The sequence below is a fragment of the Apostichopus japonicus genome, chromosome 21, assembly GCF_037975245.1.
Source record: "Apostichopus japonicus isolate 1M-3 chromosome 21, ASM3797524v1, whole genome shotgun sequence".
NCBI classification, from domain to species: domain Eukaryota; kingdom Metazoa; phylum Echinodermata; class Holothuroidea; order Aspidochirotida; family Stichopodidae; genus Apostichopus; species Apostichopus japonicus.
The window spans coordinates 2,997,986-3,025,716 of NC_092581.1; the positions used below are offsets into that span (position 1 = coordinate 2,997,986).

Here is a 27,731-nt window from a genome sequence, read left to right on the forward strand (position 1 = left end):
AACAGTAATAACGAGAGAAATAAGTTCACATTGGGTGAGTTCAAATGGAACCCTAACGGTAGGCATGTTACCTGCCCCTCTCACCTACCGTACCCCCCCCCCCCTCCCCTTCCTTTTTCCATTTCCCCATTCGTGCCATGTTTAGAGGCCAGTGCCGACCACGATTCAACTCGAAACTACAACACAAGATGAAGGAACATTGCGATGAATAATGTAACGAACATATTCATGTAGCTATAATATATTGTCACCTGCATGTTTTGGTAGTGGGGGGGGGGGTTGGAAATGACAATAGCAAGAAAAAATCTCAACTCTCGTAAACAACCTCCTGCAGTGTGGACCTATAGGAGACTCATGAACAATGAAAGAGATTACCGTGTAAGACAAGGAACTCCTTGGTTACGCCTATTATAAGAACCACAGACAATCTCGTCAACCAGATCAATAAAACGATTCCGTATAGGGCGCGTTATATTCTAAAGAGCCAACGACCTCTCTATTGATTAATCGGTATTAGTCAATAGTTGAACATGTGCCTCGGGTTAAATGGAGAACCTGTTATTGTTATGCCTTTCTAACTTTGTGATGTTGGACAGTTATATACGGACCTTGGATACATTATAAGCGTTAGCTCTAATATATCCAACACTGTAAGTGTTACATTTAACATCCAACACAAGTTAACAACATCCAACACTTTATGGTGATTGCAATGTATCCGGTAAAACCCCGCTTTTTACCAGGGATTTCTAACAAACCAAAAATTCTGATATTGTGAAGGATTGAGTATTTCGGAGCAAATTTCATCTCTATGTTTTGTGATTTTAAGACTGCCGAAGGGCGGATCATTGGCGAAAGAAAACTCTTGGCAACTTTTATCGATATATATTTTATGTATAGTCTGCGATAGAATACTGAGATGGACACATTTAATATATATTTGAAAATATCTGAAAGTAAAATATTCTTGCTAGAAGTCTGAATTATCTATTTCAATAAGGAGGACTCTAATATGAAAAACATGCTGTAAAACGTGTTCAAAAAAATCTTGTCTCCGGTAGTATTTAAGGTAAATATAAGTTTGCTGGAATTGAACTAAAATGTAAATAAAAAAGAAAAATACTTTTGCAAAGTGATAAAAAACAACCCCGTGTTACCTATGTCACAAACCGGACGCCGTAGAGCTTCGCTCGCGAGTTCCAACAGCTCCATCGGCGCACGGAAGAAGGTCGGAGGTTATGTTTTAGGGGAAGTGATAGGTAAAGGGAGTTTCGCTAAAGTTAGAATAGGAACACATCTACTGACCCAAGAAAAGGTAAGTTGCTGCATCGGCACTTTTGTAAAGGGTTACGTAATATATTTTTGATTACTTGATATGATATTGACCATCCAAAAATGTAACATTACAGACACTTTAAATTACGCAAAAAAGTGTATATCTATACAACGTTTGGAAAGGTAAGTTTCTTTTATCTGTATACGCTATTAGTGTTCGACAGGGGAATAGAGGGGTGTGTGTGGGGATGGTGGTGCCGGGGAGGGGATTGTAAGCAAGAACATTAATGACCTGTGCATTCATGAATGACTAATCTGGCTTTATTCTCACATTTCATAACAATGCTTCTTCACCTGTCGTTCAGGTTGCTGTTAAAGTGATCGACAAGAGCCAGATAGCCACCAGGGACTATGTCCGGAAGAACCTCAGACGAGAGGCGCTGGTCCTACAGAAACTCTGTCATCCTAACATTATTCGATTGTTGGAAGTGATGGAGACGTCAAACAACTATTACCTAGTTATGGAGTACGCTGAGGGAGGTAGGTCATTTGAAAGAAGAGCAAAAGCCTTGACTACGATCTGCTATAGTATAGTCCTGGCTATAAACTATATCCAAAATACACCTTCAACCAAATTTGATCGGGGATTGATTTCAGTCATTTAATGAATGAAAATGAAAAAAGGAAATGTTTGAAACTGTGTAACATTTTGGACGATACATGTTTCTCGATGTTCCTCAACTGACGCCCCCCACCCCCTAGAGACTCCACCCATGTAACGGCCCTGATGTATCTTTATTTTATAGCTTTCTATGTTTTCCGATAAAATAAATGTGCCCAGATACCCAATAGTGTTTTTTTTTTCTTCAAATGTACTTATGACACCCAAATGTGTGCAAGTTGTAGACATCTGTATAACGAGATGATTTTATTCTTGTGTGCAAGGGCTCAAATTTCACGTTTATTAATCATGATAAAGGCCGTTAGCTATAGCTGGATGTTAAATATATGATTCTTTCTTAATAAGGTCTAATCCGCACCCGGATGTTAAATATAGATGATTCTTTCTTAATCAGGTCTAATCCGCACTTGTCAGAAGTGGATTTTGTTAAAATATATTTTTGACTGCCCTATCAATTCAGGGGCCAAACAGAAGCAAACTTGAATATTTTAGCTTCTATAGATGTGAGTCCGTCCCCTGGACCCCCGCAGGGGCTACGTCCCTGAACCCCACCCGACAAAGGCTTTGCGCGAAGGCGTTAGCGTTTCGCTATATATGCACTGTAAAAAAAATGGGAAACCTTACACCCAAAATGTGAGGAATCCTGGTTTCCCGGTGTGGGTTACTCTGGTGTTACACCCGAAAGAGCGTTAAGGTAATATCTTCTGTCCATGACCCAAATGAAGGGAAACCGAGAGGTCCAATGATGGTGATTCTTATAATCTCTGCAAGAAACGTCATCACGACAACGATTCTCGAGCAATGACACGGCTTCTAACATAACACACTAGCTCCGCCCCCTTGTTAATATTTCTTGCTTTGCGCGCGGGGGAATTAACAGACTGCACGTTGAAGTCATACGTACGTACGTATACCGTACCGAAACATACATAGACTATAGACGTGACGATGTACAATAAGCTCGCACAAAAAGGTAAGATCATTTGAAACTTTAATAATTTACCCTAAAAAATGAAATCGTAGTTAAAATTCTGAACTGTCAACACATTGAAATGTGGTGTCATACACTGGTTGTGTTATATCTTGTTTAGCAAGCCGCATTATCACAAACTTGCCACTGAGAGATGCGATCAATTGCAAATCGACTAAACTATTAATGTCAACGTTAGGCTAGCCAGGCTATGCCTAAGCTAGCTAAGGCTAGTGAAAATTGCAACTAGCATAGCCTGAGTTAGCTTAGGCCTAGCCTAATTGTAAAGACAGGTGCATTCTCCAATCAGGCTAAAAATTTAAAAAAAAAACATGGTGCCGAGCCTAGGCCGACTCATTTACTTTGTGGTCAACTAAGGAATGTGCGCCTTGGTCTAGGCTATTTAGGCCCCCTATAGTATTAGCCTATGCCTATAAGTAATAATACTCGGGAGTGTTAATGTCAACATTAGGCTATCAAACTAGGCCAGCCTAGCCTAAATACTACTAGGCTAATTGATAATGATAATGTTGGAGATATGTTAGCCTATCACATTTTTCAGGTTGTGTGTAATTTGTTAGGGTTTATCAAACATGGGAAGACTAGGACTGGGCTGCTAGGCCTGAGTTAGGCATTGTAAGGCCAAATTATTTTTTTAATTGTTTAGCGTCTCCGCTTGCTTCCTTTTTGGAGGCCGTCAGTTTTTTTTTTCTCCAAAAACTACAAAATTCTAATAGCCTAACTGTTCAGTATTAGGCCTAGCTTAACTTTTGTTTACAAAAATTCATGACTCACCCTAGCCTAGCTAAACCATGTGATAGGCCTATGACTTAATGAATATCTAATTTGATGTTTTCAAGGTTAATCTGGAGACAGGTATGCATTACTGAGTCAGGCCAAATTCATTTTTAGACCAGAAAAAGTATGATAGGCCTAGGGTAGAGTACCCAGAACTTGACCGCCACCCAGAACCTGACTGCTAATTATTAAATAACAATTAATTGAACAAACATTATACATTTATGTGATTTATGTATCCCACTATATTTTTCACATTTATTGCTGATGATAAAGACCAATATTTTACCCATTTTGATTACTAATACAGTTGGTAAAATACATACATTCAAAAATGGAACTGAATTTATTTTGGGAAAATTCTGTTTTCTTGAAAAGACCTTTAAGGATTTCACACTAATTAAAATGTGGTAAATATGTAAAAATAACTGAAATCTTTTGGGTTCTCTGACTGCTACTATTTAATGTGAAATTATTGAACACTTCCATTAAGGCATAAATTATAAATAGATTGAAGTACATGAGATTTTTTTGGGAAAATTCTGTTTTCTTGAAAAGACCTTTAAGGATTTCACACTAATTAAAATGTGGTAAATATGTAAAAGTAACTGAAATCTTTAGGATTTTCTGACTGCTACTATTTAATGTGAAATTATTGAACACTTTCATTTAAGGCATAAATTATAAATTGATTCAAGTACATGAGATCTGGGGTTGGTCATGTTCTGGAACTAGAACTAAATTTACTTTGCAGTATTCAACCACTATATGGGAAATACACACTGTAGCTGTATTAGTACTGTTTTCACACCAATATGTAATCATTGTTTGAACACACAAATATGCCACGATGTTGGTTCCTAAATTATAGAAAAATTATTACATAATAGCTTAATTCTTCAAATGTCAATATAAAATTTGGCAACCAAACTGTATGTCTGATTTATTTAAACCTGTATTGGGATATATTTTTAGCAAGTCAACAGGTGCCAAACACTGAAACCTGGTACTGAGTTAACAATGCAGTGTTTTCTGCCTAGTTAGATGTGGCAGCATGAAACAAGTAATAAATTATTGGTCATACCAGACTGAAACTATGCACTTCATTTAGGCAAGTAAATCACAAAACCTTGGTTTTCTGGTTATATTTGCATTCTCTTTCAGATTCATTTGTTATCCTCTGTCAAAACTGACCCAGTTATTCACTGACCTAGTAGCTCAACAGTGTTGGCAGCTTAGTTTTATGCCATATGGTAGTGAGTACAATGTTCAGTATTACCAAATATCTCAGTACCTTTTGTTTTCTCTTTTTGTATAATCAGGCAAAATGAGGAGAGGTCAACTGGAGTCCAATCATTCCTGATGGAGAAGACCACAAAACCCTTAAAGAACATACAGAGGTTGGCGAAGGAATTTAAAAAAAACCACTCCAAACGTTGATCTAATCAAACAACGAATGGAATAACTTATGCTCAAAGGCGTAAAATAGTTAACTCCAAACCACTTATTGTTGAAGTTCAAGAGAATTACCCTGTATTGTTTTTGCCATGCAAAATTGGCAATGAATTCAAACGTCTAACAGATACAGAACTTCTCAAAAACTTTGAAAGCTTTTTAAGCAAGGCTGCAAGTAAAATCTTATCAGAAGTAAAACTAAAGCCACAACTTTTGCCAATAGTGATGAAGCACCTGCAAATTGAGGACAAGACTGTTGCTGCACTTTTAGTCCTTCCAGTTGTGTTCGGAAACAAGAGTTTCTTCAAACTTTACGAGGTAAGTGATCAACAAATTCATTGCAACGTCAGGTGATTTGTTTCTTCTCTAATTTCTAGACTTGTTGAGAAGTTGCAAGGAACTAACACACTCATGTTGGTTTTTTACAATCTAAGGACAAAACATTCAAAATAGTATCTTAGGCAAGGTTTCTGCCAGAAAATTTGAAGGGGGAGGGGGGGGGTGGTGAAGTCTGTGAACCACCTAAAAAAGAAAAATCAATAAAAAACAACAAATACCCGAGAAAAAAATCTGACTCGTGCTGACTCGCGAGGGTGATCGCCAAGTATAGGCGTAGAGTCAGCATGCGATTTTGTCCCAAAATTCACTGTAGCAATTTTCAGATTTTATATGTCATTTTGGTAAAAGCAAATAGATTATAAAGACTTGTTGATTCCTTGCCAGAGCCAAAAGGAATCTCAGCCTATGCAGTCATGCTTGTGTGTGTGTCTGTGATCAAAGCTCAAAATAAGACCACACAAATGCGCACCCATAAATGCGGGAAAAAACAGTTTGCGGGTGCACACAACAAAGGCAAATGAAAAGATTTGAGGGTCAAAAAAGAAACGTGTCCGAGAACAACTGACGGCTGCCTAGGCTCCTTACTGTACAAACTTGTAGGATGGTCCAGTACGGAGCCTAGTCACGTGTGGAATGTTCTCGGACACAGTTTGTTTTCTGGTAAACAAACCTCTGTGCTGGCAGACAATGCGATTCCACCTGCAAAGATTTGCGAGTAATAAAAACCTTAATTCGAGCTTTGGTGACACCGCTTGTAAACATAAGTGAACAATACAAGATCCAACCATTCTCATACTTGGTAGGTGGAATACCACTAGTGAGTACATGATCCTTATTGTTTTTGGCCAAGGTCAAAAAACCTACACTGGGTATGAACATTGCTTGTAAACCCTAATAATAATACTGTATGCTTTTATATAGCACATTACACATGAGTCTCAAGCGCTTTAAATCCATTACCCACACATATGTGGGTAAAAGGTGCTGAGATCAGCACCAAATTCACAAGTTACACTTCTGCAATTACAATTAGTATTTTTTTTAAATCAACCAACTCAAAAGCGAACATGGAAGCCAATGAATAAAATATCCTGCTAACATTTTCCTATCCCCAGCTCTGATAAACAAACTCACTGAGTGTTTATAATTTGTGGTTTTGCTTTTCTGTTCGCAGGAAGAGACATCTCAAGATTATGTTGTGGACACAGCAGAAAATGCGGATCCATTTGTTGCAGTTATTGGGGACATAATGAAGCCAAAGTGCTGTTATATCGTTGTTGAAAAAACACATTGTATTTGACACTGCAAATGTTATTTCTGCGGCCAGCTTTTTGTTCGGACTCCTGTACGCCTGCAACATTCACTTCACCACGACTACCCTTGAAACATACACCTTCATTCAGAAATTCTGCATGAAATTGAGTGACAAACTGAAGACCCCAAGGAGAGTAAGGACATTTGTTGAAAAGATTAGAGAGTGAGTTAGTCTTTCTTTATCATGACTGGAGTTCTTGTGTGCTACTGTACTGTCATACTATACTGTAGCAGCAATTCAGAAATTCTGCATGAAATTGAGTGACAAACTGAAAACCCCACGGAGAGTAAGGACATTTGATGAAAAGATTAGAGATTAGTGAGTTAGTCTTTCTTCATCATGACTGGAGTTCTTGTGTGCTACCTTACTATTGTTCTATACTGTAGCAGCATCCTTCTTGTGTGATACGGTACGTCTCAATGCAAACTTAGTATCATATGACATGTGCTATAGCAATTTTGCAACTAATTTATAACAGACCATCATCTGATAGCTTATGGTAGAATATATTTATTACTCTGGCAATTTTACCTAATTTTTAGGATTAATTGCATAATTAACATGCAAAACAAACTTGCTGTTCAAACTTTTTACATGTTAGGGCCCAGATTATGTCACAATCTTACAGCGTTTTGTGTGATTGTGTTTACCACTCATTTAATGTGAGTGATTAAATTAAACATTTTTGGTAATATGCAAAATTATCACGTTTTCCTGACAAGACGAGGTTCTAAGAAAAACGCAATGTGCCACTATAAACAAATATTGAAAAATCATGGTCCTGCATGTAAAAGGACAAAATATTGGGCTGCAAAGTGATTATTAAATACAAAATAAAAACTTAGGACAACTTTTGATGTACCGAGACAACTTTTGCGGCAAATCCAAAACTTTGTTATTTTCTTAATCAGTTATTATTCAACTTGTTTTTACGTTTTTCTAACTATTGACAACTTGATTGTTCATAATAAAGGTCCTTATCTTTCACCGCAAGTCTACCAGAGATTGACTTAACTGGTCAGCTTAATTGATGTATTGTAGGTCATATACAGAATTATCTATCCTGGGATGTAAAATTCTCTTGTGGGCGAGAAAAATGGATCTTTCAAAATAATGTAATAAATAATTATAATTCATGCTGGTCAAGTGGGGGGGGGGGGTAATTACAAGTTCATTATTTGTATCAATTTATTACATTACAAGTAACTCCTGTCAAATTAAATGTTAGGGGGGGGGTAGGGGACAGGCGCACACTCCGAAACCACAGTCTATTTATAATCTTTAAATGGTCTTTAAAAGGATTACACACATGCATGTGTAAGGGATTTACACAGTACAGCATATACCCATGGCTATTTGTATTTTTTATTCCTAGGACATGGTCCCTTTGGTTGAGGTCAAAGGTCATCAAAATATTAGATCTATGATATTGTTATTGCTCTTCTCTAACTGGTGACTAAAAGTTACAATCTCTTTCACATATCTTGCTCAGGTAGTAATATGTAATATTTCACTTGCATATAATTAATATTTCGACTATTAGTTCCTAACATTTCATGCTCAAGGGCTAACCCACTATATAGTTAAGAATGACAAATTGAAATAAGGGGGTGGGGGGGGGCATGTATTACATGTGTATTAATTAAACATATACTTATTATTTTGTTATAGTAATCCTACTGTTTTTCTTTTTATCAAAAGCTTGTTTAAATCGTTCTTTGAAGTTGTGACAATATATAGTTGTTTTTTGAAAATATATTCTTTGTTACTTATTCAGCAACACTGGGATAGTACATCCTGGTGTAGTTTACCCCAGATTTTGGTGTAACCTGTAGGTTACACCACTTCCTCGGTTGCAACTTTTGCTACCACCAGAAAGTGAGGAAACCTTTAGTTACCTCAGATACTGGTGTAATAGTCCCCAGCTTTTTAAGGAATGTATGTTACCCCCCAAGCAGGGAAACCTCTGGTTTTCTCACTATCTTAGGATACGTTACCCCTAAACTTGAGGAAACCAACAAACCCTTGGATGTGAGGAAATGTTAGGTTTCCCCAATACATAAGGAAACAATACTACTTAACTTGAGGAAATCTAATTCTGACGAAAACCCCAAGTTTGAAGGAAACGTCAAGGTTTCCCTTCGGGTGCGGAAACCTGGTTACCCCAAAAACTGGTGGTAGCCTAGTTGCACCCACTTTTTGGGGTAACCTGACCCCTTTTTTTTTACAGTGTGATTACCTAATCACAAACGACTGTTTTTAATGGAGTTGATACGAAGTAGGTCATATTTGATTTCATACTTAAGATGAACAACGTAAAACAAACATAATATCATATCACCAAAAACATGAAAGTAGAACCGAACAAAGAAAAAGTTGCCTTCCAATCAGTTTCATTGTTATTTCAAAAAGATAAAAAAAAAAACTGGCACGCAACTGCAACAGAGAGCTTAATTTATCTTAGCTTCCTCGTACAAGCTATACGTGCACCTGTTTGCACTGTGCGTTCTCTCGACTCCTATACACCTGAATAATTCACTTCCTTATTAGCTAATTCTTGCTTTCATGGGCGGCAATCATGGGGGGGGGGGGACAGGGGGATATGTCCCCCAATATTTTAGGTGGGGGATAAAGTATCTAATATCCCCCCCCCCCAATATTTGGTGGCATAGTTTTTTGTTGTGGCTATAAACAGAAAATTATGCGTGAGATTATTTATCCAAATCATATTTAGCAGTGGCTAAAACTTCATCCAACACATGCTGCATGAGGTAAATGACACTGTGCGTTCTCTCGATTCCATGAAATACAGCTGAATAATTCACTTCCTTATTATTATAGCTAATTGTTGCTAACTTGCTTTCATGTCACAACAATTGTTTACAAATCATCGATAAACTCTTTTACCGTAACGATCAAGCAAGGGCAACACACAGTAGAAAGCTGTATAGCTACCGCACTCTTGTACTGAACATAGAAAACCCATACAGCTACAGCATAGAGTAGATTAATATATAGCTACCACTATTAATATGAGTACATAGCTACCATCACGTATAGTAGGCCCATACAGCTACATAATAGAGTAAACTAATATAGCTACCACTATTAATGGGCGCACATATAGCTACCGCACACAGTAGACTAATGTATATAGCTACCAATGTTAATGGGCGTACATGGCTACCATCACGTATAGTAGGCCCTTACAGCTACAATATATAGAGTAGACTAATATATAGCTACCACTATTAATGGGCGTACATAGCAACCGCACATATTAACACTAGTTTTAACAAGTGTCTTTACGGGGTTTTAAGAGCCCTTTTTCTGCATAGTATTCATAACTTTATGTTGACCATTTTTCAACATTAGCTGAGCAAAACGGTCGTCGCTGAATTTTGTTACCACCAAACAAGGTGTCTGTCCTTCTTCTTATCGCCTTTATACATAGTCCCTTTAAACAGAGCGATATCGTATAACAGGTATGATTTACCGTACAATCTATGCAGTAAATCACTTTTATTTATTTTAGGTTTTCTTGTACTCTGCTTTTATTTTCATCGCTTTTGTTATCTTCGGTTGCTTCAATGTTTGTATATCTGTTGCTCAAATTCTAATCCTTTGTAACACAAGTACAAACTGTGACGTCACGAGACAGAGACTAGACGACCGACAAACTTCATAAAATATTAATATGGAAAGACCAAATTTCGATTAGGTCGTATATAAAGTTATAAACCATTAATTAGTTACAGATATTGACTGAAAACTCTGCCTAACATTGGGTACAATGATAAGATTATACGTCTTTTTAATCCGACTGTCGCACTCTTGTTTTGTAGCAAATATAGGGTATTAAATATTGGCCACTTGTAAAACATGTTAACTTCACTATGTATATTAAACAAACTAGAATACAAGAAATGACAAAAGGGCCCTCAATAGCTTATAATTTATGCGGCACTACGTACTCGTATACAGTCTCGATGTCACGAGACTGTGGTTGAGAGTGGATCAAGTTGCTTGGTTTTCTTCGTGCATGCAGGCTCTATCCCTAGAGTGACTTCTTACAATGAGAATTCATACCGGTATATTTTTATCAGAAACATGACCCTGACCGTTTCTCAATTGGTGACCATCGAAAGAAGCCAATATAGTCCAGTCTGCTAGTTTTGACTGTGAATTGAAGGTTAATAACAACAACATCCCTGAACGTTGCAGTGTTTTCACTGAGTTCTACGTTTTAGGGATATGAAAATACATGGGGTATTTACTGCATTGCACCGGATAAGAATTGAGAAGTTATTGATAATGGAATTTTACAAAACCCTAAATCCTCTTAGAAGCCCTGTTTTCCGGTAATGTTAACAACCGGTATATACCATACGTATAGACGTTTGTACTGTACGCACGTAGAGCGGACTGGCCTACAGGCTAGTATAGTACTGGTGCCGAATCGGTACACCGTTTAGCCCGTGGGCACATTATTCCTCGGCCGTCGCGAAAGGTGCTAGTTTCGTCTGAGGCGCCAATTGCGCCGAATGTTTCAAGGCACTAGCACCGCCAGTTGTATCACTCAGGCCGCTAGCGATTCGTTATATATAGGCTGGCCAGTCCGCCAAGCCTGCGCTCGCAGTATACTGTCAAATACGATCCATCTAGTAACTATAGTTAGATGCAAACGAACATAATTCTAACAATTTTTTAAGTTATTCTTCATTCGCTTCAAACGAACTAGTTCACTCACTATATATAGTCAAACTAACGTAGGCCTATACCGATACACTGTGTATGTAGCGTTCAATATACTGATCGAAAATTAACCGAAAAGCGCATTTAAAATGTATAAGATGTATAATTTAGTCATTACTTACCTGCATTTTCACTGACAGATCTGTCAAAGTAAACAATTGAGTTGTTGATGTTGTTGTTGTTGTGGGTATTTTTCAGGATTCGAAACAATGAAACGATTATATGTTTTTGAATCCTGTATGACTATCAATTCGGAAGGAGATATAGACAAACTTACGAGTCGAGCCAAAAATTACCTACGGAAATATGGTTAAGTCGTTAACAAGAACCAATGCTGTCTGGCTTGCCCTGAGGCTGCACGACTGCTGTTAGAGTATCATTCCTGTATGACTAATGTACAATATATGTACAATATATCGAGTACTTTATAACGCGTTTACACGCCTATCAAGAGTGAAGTATCATAAATTATACACTCAGTGACATGTTATGTGAGGCCTACATGATAAACCGCCATACAGGCCGAGACAAATTCTGTTTGCATGCATTAATGTAGTATCGCGTTAACAGATTTGGTTAAGATACATACCGGTAATTTATATATCATGTGCTGAAATTACCTCCCCGCCTCCTCCCTCGGGAAAAAAGCGATCGTTCCTATTCTTCTACGACAAGGCATGTATATACTTGTATTGCTCACCGTACGAATCTTTCAGACTTGGGGACAATTTTTCTAATGCTAATACCACTCTATATACTGTCATTCGATATCATGCTTTAAAGCACTCGCACTGACAGTGTGAACGATTCCTCAGTAACCTGTATCTGGAACTAGATATTCATACTACCGATACCATCACAGTATAAAATGTTCACTGAACTTCTAAGAATTGGAAGGAGGGCGGGGAGAATGGAGGAGGATGGGGGGGGGGGGTACATCAGAATCACTGAATGCTATATAAAGGTCCAATTTACTCATTACGTGATGCAAATTCAATATTTGTCCTTTGTCGTGATAAATAACAAAGTCGGCTGTTGGTTATATATGTGATCTGAGTTGGTTAACGATTGTATCTGACAACGGTCGTTTTATACCTTAGTAAATACGTACTTTACCCCTCAAAACCATCTGCGTACATACGCAAATTGACATCTGTATACTATAGGCCTATATATAGGCCTATATATATAGGCCTATATATAGGCCTATATATAGGCCTATATATAGGCCTATATATATATATATATATATATATATATATATATATATATATATATATATATATGAACCATATATATGCTATATACTTTTATTTTTATAGTTCAACACTTGTTTGTTTCATCGTTAGTTATTCGAGTACGACTCATATGAAACAAAACAAAAAGAGACTAATCTATTTAGATATTAAAATCTACAGTATAAACATTAACCACAGAAACACTTCCTGCTATAAATAATCACTTTATATCAATAAAAATCATAATAATCAATTTATAGCCGATAAAAATAAAACGCATTGACTTACCTTGCTGGTGTCAATAAACATATTCGAATTTGGTTGAATAGAGAGAATTGCAGACAAACAGACAACTGCACACGCTGCTGCGAAACGGATACTTTAAATCCGTTCAAGGATTCATGAGGGTATACGCTAAAACTATAGACGTTGCAAAATTCCGATTTGCCAAATTTGCAACTTTCGTTTTCATCAATACTTTACAAACGACTAAACAATTGAATTTGAAGTGCAATGGAAAGGTTTCGAGCAGAGGGATAAGAGGATAGACAGGCGGGGAGGGGAGGAGAGGGGAGGGGGTCATACATGAGGAGGACCACCTATTGTTCTATACATCTATGTATTCACTTATCGAACTAATCGAGTACTTTGAAAGATGGTTCTCTTAGAAGATCTCAAACTTTATACTGAAAAAAACTTCAAATTGCATAGAGTCAACGAAAAGGTGACGAACCTGACGAGACATTTTGACCACTTAAACATCAGCGTATAATATGGCGGGGGGGGGGGGATTTTTTGGTAATCTATTTTAGTAATAACATAATGACCAGAAGATACGTCATCGAACCGGAAATGGTTGAAATATTAATCGGATAGGAAACTCCCTGAAAAGATAAGGGTAAGTTTGTCCGTCCGTTTACGGCTGAGGACAACTTTATTATTTGTATTGACTCATCGCAAGTTAGACCTTATGTATACATTGTAATTGAAAACCGACTGACGAAAGATCGGAAACATTACTAATCGAAAGTTTCCTATAAGACTTGGTGTCTTCCCAAAAGCTAAATATATATATACCAGTATAAGTATCAACTCGAACTACACTAGATATTAGATGAAAACAACCACACAGTATAAGGAACCGGAGTCGAAACCCTGCCACCCCTCCCCTACCCCCTTACCCTTCATTGAGCTACTTGCATACTGCGCACTTCCCTTCTCCACACCCGGCCCTGATGGGTCCATATTCTCGTTCTAGACGAGCTAAAGAATAATTGAATTCTTTATTCCAAAAATATGTTCCTTCTCTATGGCTGCAGAGAAGATGAACGACGTGTACAGTTTCAATATTTGACAAATTGTTCACAGGGCTGAGATAGATACACTCTCGTCCTTCGTAGTGCAGTAATGTGGTGAAGACAGGTAAGGGGGATGTAACATAAATACGTCAACATGGAACAGAGAACGACGATGTTCGGCATAATGCGGATAGCCCTATGTAACTGTTGACACTCATGATACGATCGCACCAATTATACCGCCGACGGATAAACCGGGGCGCACTCGACAAAACAAAAACACCGAAATCAGTTACATCCGATATGGATCAGTTTGTGCAGCCGGGAGGAGATAAGCCCTATATCACATGACTTGTAGGTCACACTGGGTCTGTATTTTTTGTTGGAAAGTGTTTTGAGAGATAACAGTGGTAGTGCATGGCATTGTCTTTCATTTTTATACGGTACTATATGGTGTAAGCCTAAATGCATGACCTACATGGGTTTGAAGGGGAAAAAACAACCATTTAGATTTCAGCTCCCTGGACAAAAAAATTAGCTCAGCTCTCTGGAAGAAGAATGTTGCAAGTAAAATGAGTTATAATGAACGTAAAACGTTTTTCAATAGTGATTTAAATTCATTAATGATGTTTTTCCCTCTTGTTGTTTTGTTTTGCGCAGGCGTGTGCGATTATCGAACAAGCTATAGAGTTAGTATGAGGTAGTTGTGTCAATGGTTTAAGTAGAAATTAAGTAAGTCAGATCCGAGTCCAGACAGAAAGATGGACTCGAATCCCAGTCCAGGTTAGAGTACTCATTCTCTGATAGTAAGTCAAAGTTTACAGATTTAAGAAATGAATACAGCGAAACCAATCAAAGTTACATAGAAAAAGGGTAATTGTTTTGGATATGCGTGTAACAGGACAAACCCCGCTTAAAAGTAAGTTGAAGAGAACCAGAGGTCATAATGTGACCCCCCCCCCTTTTTTTTGGAATCTTCCTACACCACCGCATGATGTATACCGTTTTCTTCAAACTTTTTTATTTATTTATTTTTTTTTTTATTGCTCTTGAAAATCATACAATACAACATTAAGGATGAATTCAATTAATGAAGGAATAGTCATCACACAATAATAACAAACGAACTGTCACGATTGAAGTAAATTTACCCAAGGGAGCCAATACTTCTCCCATACCAACTCATCCATATTCTTCTGAAAAATCATTTTTTGTATCATAAAATAATCTTTCAGATATTTCAAAGTGCCAATCACTGTGGGGAGAATCTTGATTTTCTTACAACTGAAAATGTAACATTTTATCAAAATGAGCATTAAATTGAAGACACGTGAAAAGTCGCCCCCAAACAAAACTTCAGAAATATCCAAATGAATTTTAATGTCAACATTAATGAAAGGGTTTTCAAAGAAATTCCAAATTCTCTGAACAAAATCACAATGATAAAACAAATGTTCTATTGTTTCGCGATTAAGCAGGCAAAAAGTGCACATATTTGATGCAACAATACCAATCTTTTGCAAATAATAATTTGTCAGGATGATTCTATGAAGAATACGATACTGAAACCAGCGAATGTAAATATCACTATACTAGAATTATTATAGAAATTCTTCAAACTTAACTCAACGTGAGTTATTATTATTATTTTATTTTTCCATCTTGGTATCTATGTTTCATATTCTCTCATCCTTCTCGTCTCAACTTTGACCATTTCTGTTTCTGTAGGTGAATTTATGAAACATTTGTGCGGGAAACGTCGACTTAATGAGAGGGAGACCAGAATGTTCATGCGACAACTGGTGGCAGCGGTCGACCATATGCACCAGGGCGATATTATTCACAGGTGACCTTTGACATATTAATATATATATATCAAAATGTCGATAATTACTACTCATATATAGTAATATTATTGCAAATAAGGATATGTTTTCAGTGTTTTGAGATAATTAAACGGCTGTTTTTTTTTTCCAGATCCATATCAATTTTGTGTTTATTGATTAATGAAAGAAGTTTATGGTAGTCTATTGTAACATGTTGGCCTTATATATGATAATAAATAAAACAAAACGGAATTAATACGCAATGTTTATTTATATTTTCCCTTTTCATTTTAACAGGGACATTAAAATTGAAAACTTTCTCCTGGATGCTGAGTGCAACCTGAAAATAAGTGGTTCGTAAATATTGATTAACCCGTTTTCACTATTTTTCTAGCAACTTTGGAGAAAAGAGTTTGTTTGCCAAATTTTGTCTTTACACTTCTCTGATAGTGGATCTATGTACACAGGGCCGGATTAACCAATGGCAAAAAGTGACCTGTTTAGCACAAAAGTCTACGAATATATTTTGAATAAACGATTTCTTTTTGTGTGCACTTATAAGCATGTAATTCACACTACTTGAATAACTAAAGGATACATAAATCTGGGCGGCTCGAAGGGGCGGCTAGGGAGGGGAAGGGGGTCGTGGGGTAGGGGGTCGAGGGGTAGGGGGTCGAGAAAGGAATACGAGGGTCTCTCCATCCGTTTCGATTCCTGTGCCATTCTATGCCCTGAAAAATATATACCTGATTTGTCCAACCACTTTTTCCCGGTTTGACAAGAATGTTTGTTATGTCATAAATACTCGTTAAGGCGCAAATTTATCCAGTTAAATTGTTTCTTCAGTGAAATAGTTCTTCGCCTACAATTTTGACAGATTTCGGTTTGAGTAATATTCTCGGTCCTGATGGCCTCCTACACACACAATGCGGATCCCCTGCGTACGCAGCTCCGGAGATATTTTGTCATTCAAGCTATGGATCTGGTGTGGATGTGTGGAGCATGTAAGTTCATATTTTATCATATAGATTGTGTTTCTTTTGCTATTTGACCTGCCAATTATTGTTATTGTTATATATAGGCCTATATACTTTCCAGGTCCATCGCGAACGCTTTCGTTTTAGTCCTATAATTTAGCAACATCTGTGTATACATTATTAATGATTAATTGAACGCATGGAAATTCGTTAAATAGCTCCCTCTAATGTATCTATGGTAACGCTTTAACTCGTAACGTCTTATACATAGTTTAGTGAATTTTAAGCATGGTTACATTGGTATACATGCACATAGCTGTTGTTGAATAAGAACACTGAAGCGCGCTTCTGCGCTGTAGACATTTTTATGTGGAATATTAAGTATATACTAAATACATAACAAGTTGTATATAAGTACAGTACTTTTCTTATTGTGATTTCTTAATCACAGCGGTGTTAATATGTACGCCATGTTGACCGGTGAACTTCCCTTCGTTGTGGACCCACCGAATAACATGAGCAAGCTCCATGCTAAGATACTGAAGGGATTCAAAATGCCAGATAATTTGTCGAAAGGTGGGTTATCCTTTTTTATCTGTATTACAAGTTTTCTAAAAGTGTTAGGTTTAAGTATGGTATTAAGTATACTGTATGCAGGGGCGAATCCATGTTTTGTTTCCATCTTTGCAAAAAAGGAAGGACGTGTGGCCCTAAGAGCGTTAAAGCGGACTCCCGTGTAGTCTGGGGAGGGGGGTACTTCCCTTATAAAACTATTCAGACGTGAAATGATGCATTCTTGAGTCATGTTTCATTAAAATTAGTTTTGATTTACATATCATTTGATAACAAAGTATACAAAGATCGAACTGTATAAGGGGAACTAGATTAAACAAAACCAGTCACCCTTAAACGGATTTCTTTTTTACATGGAAACGGGCACTGTTCGCCGTAAGGAGGAAACCCGGCAATGTGTGTGTTTTATCACATGTTTGGTCAATTGTTATAGAAGAGGAAGTCGAAATTCTTATGAGCAGTTTCTATTTGATTGTGCTAAAGTGTTAATTTTGCACTCTCGTGTCCTAGATTCTACTACAGTTTTTAACTTATAGAACACTTTTAATCGGTGCGCACGATCACGTGATCTTTTTCTAACATCCTAGTTTATAAATACTTCTTTCAACGGGTAACATTAACATTGGGAGGGAGCAAACCCTCCAAATATCATTATTTGCACTGCAAGGCGTTTTCGAGAACGTTGCCACAATATGTATCTACTTTCATATGTTGTAACGAGGAACATTGTGGAACTTGAAAGTTATACCTTACAATCGACTTGGTGATGAAATCTTTGGAGCTTTGAACGTATACATAGCGAAAAGATGTTTGATGGGGATCGACGGTAGTCCTTAAAAAAAGTCACGGGTCATATGGCTTGATTTCATTGGATGATTGCGAAAGACTTTCGACCAATAGCAAATGCACCATCTTCTCCATGATTCGTACTAACTTTAGCATTTATAACATAAGCTAAACTTAATATATTATTAGGTCACGGTTAAGGATTTAATGGGAAGTTGATGTGAAGAAGGTCGTCTCTGGTTGTACTTTTTTCTTCTTTGTATTTGCTTCTGTTCCTAAGTTGTTTCCATCAACTATTTTGATTTTGCTCTAAATGCGTATACATGTAGAGTAGACCAAACGTAGTGAAGAACATTGCAAATTCATTAGGTCTGGCGCCAAAAGTCGAGTTTTAACGTTCATTGACTCACAGTTCTGTATCACCCTACCATACCAAGACTGGCAAGACCATGCTCCTAGGAAGGGATGGTGTTGCAAAGTATATGCAACATTACTGTGGTTCGGGTGTATTTCTATGGTGACTGACAAATTGGAAGCAGTGGCGTTGTCAGGGATAACTATGCTACCGTGTCCCATTATTAATGCCGGGGCCGTGGCTCACCCCCCCCCCCTCCTCCCCTTCGTGACTGGGAAGCACCGTAAGCTTTCTTCACACATGTTTGCAACGTTTATCATCTTCTTCTTGTATGTTTTGAAATGAGTATAAGAAAAAACTTGTTAGGAATACCAGGGTCGGGGTGACGGATGCAAACAGCTGTAATCAATTTGAACCTTTATGAAATAGAGGGCGTTCTAATCCCCCCCCCCCAGTTATCTATATTTTTCTATTATATATCTATATACTTTCTCTTCTAAGATTGTCAGCAGTTGCTCACTCGACTGCTGACTTCAGATGAACGCCAAAGAATTACGTTAAAGGATGTGATGGCGCACTCTTGGATCAACGAAGGACATCTCACCAATTTGGCGCCCTCTGTTTACCCGAGTATGTTAGAAAGTGAACAATTGGATGGTCATATTATATCATCTCTTAAAAAGTGTGGTTATCGCGAGGAGGTAATTCGAGAAACGGTCTTGAACAACAAACCAGTAGTAGAAAATGCATGTTATCATCTTTTGATTAAGAGAATAGCTGGTGGGTGGGGCTATCCTGACGGGGCGGAGCCTACGATTGTTGAGGAGGCGGAGCCAGCCGTCGACGAAAATGGGAACTATTTGTTCCTCCCAAAATTGGAAGTGCTTAGTTCTTCAGTTGGGACGACTGAAAGTGGGAGTGCCGAGAGGACAGATTTATTAGAAAGACCACTGAATCCTAGAATTGAGAGTATAAAAACAGCAAGGACCAGTTCCGCGAGGTCTGATCAGGATATGTCACTTCAAGAGGAAAAGCTTAAATGCAGTACAGTGAATACTGACGATTGTTCACCGGATCACAACACGGAAAAGAAAGGAACCTCAAATTTACCTTTGGTCAAAGATTCAGTTAAAAGCAACGGAAACGATGTTGTTGAAAATAAAGTCTTCGATGATGGTGCTAATCGGCTAGATAAACTTACCATCAAAAATGATCATGTCAAACTTGGTCACAACTCTTCAACATCAGGTTCATCAGAATCAGGGTCGAATTCGAAAAAGCGACCGTCGGGAAAAGTCCAAGATATTGAAGAGCGGCAAGCTCAAAATGAAAAACCTAAGATAAAACTTAAATTCGAAGGTGAAGTAAAGGATATTTTTCGCGAAAAACGGAATTCTAAGCCAAGTCTTCAGCCTTTACCAAATGACTTGCCGACAAAGCCTAGCACGGCACCGGAGAAAACACGCCTTAGCCATGGAATTGAAAGGCTGCAGCAACAAAACGCAGGCTGTATGTTGATTCTAAACGGAAAAGTCGTGACGGAAGGGCGGCCGTTTTTGAAGAAAGTTGAACGCGGGGTGAGGCTAGAGAAGCGAAACTCGGAAGGGAATGCCAAAATATCGGCTCAACAAGGCTTGATCAGAAACTTACAAAGATCCCGGACAGATCCTGGTGTCTACAGTAAACTAGATGGAAGGCGAAATGAAACGCATGTGCCATTTCAAAGCCACGGTAAGATCTTCAGCAAAAGTATAGCTTATTGTTATGGGTCAGGGGGAGGAGTCCGAGATTTTACTGCCTGAGGAGAGTTTGGCTCTGGAGTCGTTGAAGTCGACTTTCAAGTCGCGTTTAGACCTAATTGTTTGCCCAACTTATTGTCTAAACATGCCTCAGAATTCAACATTTTAATCGTCAACATTTCTGGGGGTGGGCGTGAATTATGGTTATTGCATGTTAATTGTTATATCTTTCTAACAACATACGTAGTGTGAGTACAGTGTCCCGAGTTAAAGGGCCCGAGTAAGAGTATATAATTTTGTTTTACGATTGCCGAGCATGAGTATGGTACTGTTAAAGGAAAGTCACCACAAATATAGAGCCTGGGCACGAAGAACAAATTACTTAACTCAATCCACTCTCAACCCCAGTCCCATTTACATCGAGGCTGTTACCATGTGACCATGATGATGTTACGTCAAGTGTGTGTTACGAGTCCCTTGGAAAGGGAATATAAACTACACATGAGTATACGAGTAGGCCTACAAGAACAAACCCATGACAGCCAGTACACTGAATGTGCCCTATTATAATTCTGGTTCTAACCTGAAATCTCTCCTAAGAATCAGTCATGACGAAGTTGGATTGTCTTTGAACTTATTTGTTAGTATAGGCCTAGGTCTATCTAGTTTCATTCGTGCTCAAACTAAGTTCAGAGATTTAAAAGTGTGATATCAACTTACATATTTTGGGCGTGTTAAGATCGATGTTTGTTCGATGTTTGTTCGATGTTTGATCGATATCGTGACTGCATTTGAGCAAAAATTGACATCGAAGTTGTCATTTATGGACAAGAAAACCAAGCATTAAATAGTATGTTGTGATGTTACTAAACGCACTTTGTGAAAAGCACAGAATGGACTGTATTATAGCATTTTCTCACAGATGCCTTAGAATCAGTACGACTAGTAACCGAAATGAAAACAGTCCAACACAACAAAGCCTCTTACGTAAAGGTTTTACTAACGACCCTTATTCATAATCAAATTAAGTCACGCCAGGAATTCACACAGGTGGGACAATTCGTGTGCACTGCACGTTCATGACATGCTTCAAAGCGCTTGTCATAAAATCGTCAGAACCCTAGAACCAAAGATAAAATAGCCCCTGGAAAGGACGGGGGAGGGGTGTTGAGAAACCATGCTTCAGTTGGCAATGGCGTCTTTTGTGTTGATTCCGGACATTTTCTAATGTAGCCCATTTTGTTTTACCTACCCAGCTACACCAGTATTCAGCCATGTTTACACAAACTCACAGTATCATGCATTTTCCTTTGACTCTGCAGGGGCATTTCCCGCCCACCGTCTCGGGACATTTTATTCAACACCCCGTCATTCGGTGAGGATGTTATCTAAAGGTCATTTCCGGGGAGATAGTCAACGCGGCGGACACCAACGTTCCTCTACAGCACCCCAACCGTCAAGAGGGGGCAAGATGATGGATATATTTACCGGTAAAGGAACAAAGGGGAGAAGGGGGTTGCCGAACATTAAAGGGAGCGCCGTGCGACTTTCCTTAGTTACCAGGTGATTTCATGTGGTCCGTGCGCAGAAACGACAATCACGTCTTAGGACGTTTTTCTTTCCTTTCTTTATCATTTCTTGGGGAAAAATATGAGAGAAGACCAATGAATGAATGAAGAGAGCTAAATGATGCATAAAATGGTTGTTAAGTCTCATCGGAGATGAGCCATAGGTCCAGCGACGAAATCTCGCCTGGCTGAAAATAAGTCATTTTCTTGTATGATATTCCGATGATAACTTATCTATTGTATGTTATATATTTGGCATATAAATATAGGCTACAAATGAGTTGTGCTATTTCCATTGGGATTATACCCCCCCCCCCCACATGTCATATCACCCTATCTCACAGAAATCATCGTTTAAAGTGAATCGCGCCTGATATCATGTTTCGCTTGTTTTTTCCCCCGCCCCCTGCCATAACATGCATACATCAATACTGCGAGGGAAGTCTAGCCCTATGACAATTGTATCTAGCGCCGCCCATTAAATAATTGTATTTCATATATTTCTTCACTTAATCATATATGAACCGACTTTCTCATTGTAATTGCATGGTACGGTTTATGAGAATGGGCCGACATTATGTAAAGGACTCTCACGGAAATTTACGTTGGATTCTCCCATTTTACGTCTCCTAATTCCGTAAGACACCTTCGTAAAATTTCATGTTACAATTGCTTTTTCTTTGCTTGTGTAAAGTATGTTGTAATATTGTTTTTCGAAAAATGTGCAATAATTTTAAAACATGACAATCAAATTTCGAAATGAATTAAAATAAAATTTTATGAAGAAGTATTTTGTGTTTGTAATTTCTTACCATCCCCGACCCTCCCCCTCCCTCCCACCGAAATAAATTAAAATAAAATTCTATGAAAAAGTATTTTCTGTTTTGTAATTCCTTACCATCTCCGACCAACCCCCCCCCCCCCCAACCATCTCCCCCCAAAAATGGGAGCTTTTGCTGGGACAGAAAATCCCATTGACGTCCAGCAACTGGAACATCGTTCCAACAAAAATAAACTCGATGAAACTGCAAATACTAGCTCCGTATTTATAAGAAAGGTTCTCCAAAAGGGATCCCGAAAAATTTAAATCCTGATGACATGCGGGGACTCTTCTTGATATGGCTGGATCTGATCTCGCTCTAGCGAATTATCTCTTAAAATTCTTAAATTTACTAACAATTTCCCAATAATTGTTCTGTTGCTTTTAGTTGTGTTTTTTTTTTTTGGCTATTAAAACTTAAAACTTGACAGTCCCTTGGACAGAGATAATCCGATTTTCCAGCCCATGTTCATCCTCAAATGATATTAAGAAAATAAAATTTGAAAATAAATCGCTAGAAGCATCAAAATGCAAAGAATACATAACAATGTTTGCTTTTGTAAGTCTTCTTTTATTTCATGTGTTTAGTTACTGTTTCCCAGAAGACACTAAATTGTGACTGTAAGCAGTCACTTTTCTTATTTTTATTTGAAAACAGCTAAGAATTTCAAACACAATGAAAACCCTCCCTCCAGAAAAAAAAAATAATAATAAGCAAGAGATTTACAAAAGACCTGACAAACTCAACACAAAATATGAAAAAAAGGACAAAAAAAAAATGAAAAAGAAAATAAGGTAACATTGCAACTCAGTTTTATATACAGATGAAAATAAATATATAAATTTTAAACAAAGAATCGGGCAACCCTTGTAATGACGTTAACATTACCTCATGTTTATTCATACATTTCTTTGTTACCAATTAAAGTGATGGGAGAAAATTTCATTTTGTCCGTGTTGAAGATAGCAGACAGTTACATCTTTATCTTTTTGTCTGTGTCAGAAATTGGAAAACATTTTGAGTTACAGTCTAATGTACCACATTGTTTGTGTTGAAAAGGGAAAAGTTCACATATTGACATTAGTCCCCTCAAAAATACACATTTTATGCAATCCATATTATCAAAAAAGTTTTATTTTATCATATTATCTGGCTTGAAGAATCTTACAAGAACAAGCGGAATGGCTTCAGTCTGCTACAGGCTATCATCATTACCTAAAGATTTGATAGTGAGATTTTTTTTTTCACTCTTAGTACAAGTGTCCTTCATCCCTTTAACTGCCCTCCCCCCCCTGCCCCTGGGACCAGTATTCTTTCCCACTTGTCAAAAATTGACCCTCAACAATGCCTCAACATATGGAAGGTATGAGCATATGATATAATTGTTCTGAAACATTTCAACCATAATGAAAATGCCGGAATTTTGTGTGCAAAGAAAATGATTTCCGGATAACATTGTCATGACAGTATTGTCATGACAACATCGTCATCACGAACACATCATTATGCCCACATTGTCATGACAACATCTTGACAATATCGTAACAACCACATTTTCATGAACACATCATTATGCCCACATTGTCATGACAACATCGTCATGACAACATCTTGACAATATCACAACAACCACATCTTCATGACCACATCTTCATAATCCCATCACCATGCCAACATCGTCATGCCAACATAGTCATGCCAACATCATCATGACCACATCGTCATGAAAACATCAGCATGACCACATTGTCACAGCCCTGTTATAATGTAATGAGATAAGGACTAAGAATGGAGTGAGTTTGTCATCATTTTTGCATTTTCATTCCCAAAGTGTTTTCCAAAGTTACTTTTTTCTTACAAAAGGATTCCTTAACACATTGGAAAGAGGGTGAAGTTCAGAGATTTCTTACCTACAAAAGGTTAGAAACATTTGTTACTGATTCTGCTTGTTACCATTTTCAGAAAGGGAAACAAAAGCAAAAGAACAAACAAACAAATTAAAAAAAATAATACAAGTTTGACTTATTTAACTTAAGTGTGAAGAAAAGGTACTTAAGTAGACCTACAGTAGATGCCATTAATGGAACTCAAATAGATAAACTGTTCATCTCCTTAATCACATGGGGGGAAAAACAGAATTGCAATTTGACTAAAGACACTAGTCTAACAGTCACCCGCATCTACCTCACCGACCTTTGATGGGAGCCTTAAGTTATACCTGATCAGTCCAATTTGGCAATTACTAATACTTCGTACGGCAGTTATATTATTTTTAAGTACTCACATTCAAAGCTTCATTTCATGGTTTCTAAACTTCAAACACCCCCAAAAAAACAAAACAAAAATTGCTTGAGCAAGAAGAAAAAGGGCAGTATGAAAAATGCTCAACATAAAACATAAGGCAAGTGCTAAAGTGTGGAGGAAACCTGTACAGTTGCATGTAGACATGCACATCTCGTACCAGAGCCATCAGAGAACCCAATTCTTCTTGACGTGGCCATTTTGCAACGCACAATCTTCCCTCCCTACCTTCAAAGTAAATTTCAATTGTTAACAAATGCTGGACACCGTCTAGAATCTAACTCCACACGCATAAACAGTTTTGGCAATTTTATTTTTTCATTGAGACTATTACAATCCCAAACTCTATGCAATATTGAAACATTCCTGCTCTCTTCAATTTAAATTTTATTAATTTATTTCACAAAACTACCCTCAAGAGGCTACAAGAGAATAATGAGTTGTCACTCACACAGTAGAACTCACATCTGTTATGAGCAATGCGGAAAAAAAAAAAAAAAATTCTGAAAACGAATTTCAAATTTAAATACATGTAAATGTTGATTTGAGTCCAGACATTTATCTTACTCTTTTTTATCAATATTGTAAAAAAATGTTTGATAATTATTCTAAATAAAACGATTTCTGTAAAATCAAGGACGAATTCTATTGCACAAATGATGCCCCAAAAAGTTGCCATTTTCTTTTGGCTATTCTATTACCCCAATCAATTTATGAAAGCCCCTAAAATATTTGCAAAGATATGGTTGATCTTTCAGCTATTAAAGCAGAAAACGGTTCCCTTTATTAATGCTAGACAGTTGCACATTCGAAAACACTTGTTTCCTTTTGACTAACTTCTGATCTGTAGGACTTTATATTTTATTAAATACAAGTACAACCAGTCCTATTAAATCTGGCAGCTTTTGTCTTTCAACATGCTTGCTTAATAGAGGAAAATGAAAATGTTAAAACATGGATAAAATGAAACAGAAAAACTAAATTTAGTACCAACCCTATAAAGTCTCGATCAATTAAACAATTGCCAAGCCGTATGAACAGAGATGCTCTACTCATTCTAGGTTACCATAGCAACCTGTCATGGAAGCAATTAGCACAAGATTTGAAGCCCCCTTTGTTAAAATATGAAAAGTAAACATGACTTTTTGTGAATAAAACTTGGCATTTACTTAAATACTACTGGAAACAACACCAAAAGCATTTCAAATGCAAACTAACCTTTAAATGCAACAACGGGCAGTCGGTTTTTAAAGCTGAAATAATTTGTAGATTAAAAAAAAGTTGAAATCCAATTTTTGAACTTTTCAGTCAGTGTTTTGACAGGTCAAGCAATTTTATTTTATACTAGTCTCTCTATCAGATGACTACAGATTGACAAGAAAAAATAAGCCAAAAACTATAAGAACAAGTTTTCGTTGGTCCAATTGAGTCTGGTTTCGTTCGGCATAGCGCATTGTGCAGCTTGTGTTGAGCGATTATCCTCCCTCAACACAACCCCTTGTGCCCTTCCTCACCCCTCCCCGCAGCCCCTTTGCAGCCAGATTTCAATTAAATTTTGTGAACAACCTGTCAGCCAGAATATAAGCTGGGTAGACTCCATTTTTTTCTCAGATGGCTTTATATTTTATCACTGCTGGAGCAGCAGGAAGTCTCTAATGCAAATGGTTAGCGTTAAGTCCTTCCTACAATAAAAGCTTTCCTTTCATGTTTAAATTACATCACAAGGACAAAACAGACAGACACACACTCACACGCACGCACACACAGACCAACATACATGTACCTACAAAAAAAGACAGCAATATTTTACTCAGACCTGCTTGGAAGGACTATTTAAGACGGAAGCAAAAAAAACATAATAAACAGCCATTTTTCATAGAATGCTCAACTGAGAGACTGCCTATTATCCAGATACTCTATCGACATCAACATCATCATACGTTATCCCGCATGGACATTGCAACCTCTCGGAAAATAAATCCTCGACATGGATACGCCTTCCATCCTTGTGTTTTCGAACTCACGGCTGTGAGTGCTTCACTCGTCTCTGTTCATTGCCTAAGTTGAGAGTAATCTTCGGATCCGTGGTTTTGGATGAGAGATTTTACGTACGATGGACAGCCGATTTAGTTCATTCGTTGTCGCTATCTTGGTACCTCGTACTGGTCAGGGACGTCCTTTGGTCCTCTTCGTCTTCGCTCCTAGGGACGAATAATCAGAGAAGATGGGCGCAATGTTAAAACTAAGAAATTTCGTAACCCTGGGCTTTAATTTGTCATATTTCTGTGTGAGTGGTCATGTGTTACTGGACCCAGATACACTCGAAATTCCGACCATCTTCACTCTAAACTTCACCACATATTTTGACTGCCAAATCTCAGTTTGGGACATTACCATTATGCAATGGTAATCTTAGGCCCAGGTGAGTAGCTAAATAGTCCATGGTTCAGCAGTGGTTAGCATGAAACAGTTGTGACAACAACAACGTTCCGCTGACCTTCCACCGATGTCACGACTATGCCAGCAAGACGACCACTAAGACACAGGTTTCAGTTTGCGACCTCTATTCCATTTTTCATTGAAACAAGTTCCATTAAAGTGAGTCCCAATTCTAATATGCAAAATAGGTGAGAATAGATATATATATCTGCCATGAGTTT

At 37.6% G+C, this 27,731-nt stretch overlaps 3 protein-coding genes across 10 annotated transcripts in view; 1 reads left to right on the top strand and 2 right to left on the bottom strand.

Annotated features, from left to right (window-relative positions):
* LOC139962416 (uncharacterized) overlaps positions 1-13,256 on the bottom strand; it is a 37,911-nt gene extending 24,655 nt beyond the window's left edge. The window contains exons 1-2 of one of the 3 annotated variants that reach the window (XM_071962345.1): positions 13,116-13,235; positions 11,712-11,731 (exon numbers count right to left, since the gene is read on the bottom strand). In XM_071962345.1, coding sequence (XP_071818446.1) covers positions 11,712-11,717 — 6 coding nt within the window. In that variant the 5' untranslated portion in view covers positions 11,718-11,731; positions 13,116-13,235. Of the gene's footprint in view, positions 1-11,711; positions 11,732-12,178; positions 12,332-13,115 lie in introns of those variants that run through there. The other 2 variants (XM_071962343.1, XM_071962344.1) reach the window with 2 other exon arrangements.
* On the top strand, positions 110-22,680 carry LOC139962415 (hormonally up-regulated neu tumor-associated kinase homolog A-like). 2 transcript variants are annotated; one of them, XM_071962340.1, is made up of 9 exons: positions 1,847-2,930; positions 5,048-5,498; positions 6,694-6,996; positions 15,854-15,971; positions 16,249-16,304; positions 16,829-16,955; positions 17,380-17,504; positions 19,144-20,373; positions 21,704-22,680. In XM_071962340.1, the coding sequence occupies exons 4-9, from the start codon at positions 15,862-15,864 to the stop codon at positions 21,946-21,948; spliced, it is 1,893 nt and encodes a 630-aa protein (XP_071818441.1). In that variant the 5' UTR covers positions 1,847-2,930; positions 5,048-5,498; positions 6,694-6,996; positions 15,854-15,861; the 3' UTR covers positions 21,949-22,680. The 2 variants fall into 2 exon arrangements, with proteins under 2 accessions (XP_071818440.1, XP_071818441.1); XM_071962339.1 differs by lacking the exons at positions 1,847-2,930; positions 5,048-5,498; positions 6,694-6,996 and adding exons at positions 110-1,315; positions 1,641-1,815.
* A 3,894-nt stretch (positions 22,681-26,574) lies between these two features.
* LOC139962722 (transmembrane protein 181-like) overlaps positions 26,575-27,731 on the bottom strand; it is a 43,454-nt gene continuing 42,297 nt past the window's right edge. For all 5 annotated transcript variants that reach the window (XM_071962962.1, XM_071962964.1, XM_071962966.1 and 2 more), the window contains exon 16: positions 26,575-27,272. In XM_071962962.1, the coding sequence (XP_071819063.1) occupies positions 27,203-27,272 (70 nt within the window). In that variant the 3' untranslated portion in view covers positions 26,575-27,202. The remainder of the gene's footprint in view (positions 27,273-27,731) is intronic.

Excerpts from the sequence above, each read along its gene's own strand:
- LOC139962415 (XM_071962339.1), top strand. The coding sequence starts at position 1,160 with ATGTCACAAACCGGACGCCGTAGAGCTTCGCTCGCGAGTTCCAACAGC. Across the intron at positions 1,316-1,640 it reads ATCTACTGACCCAAGAAAAG|GTTGCTGTTAAAGTGATCGA; the intron begins GTAAGTTGCTGC and ends CCTGTCGTTCAG. Across the intron at positions 20,374-21,703 it reads TGTGCCATTTCAAAGCCACG|GGGCATTTCCCGCCCACCGT; the intron begins GTAAGATCTTCA and ends TTGACTCTGCAG.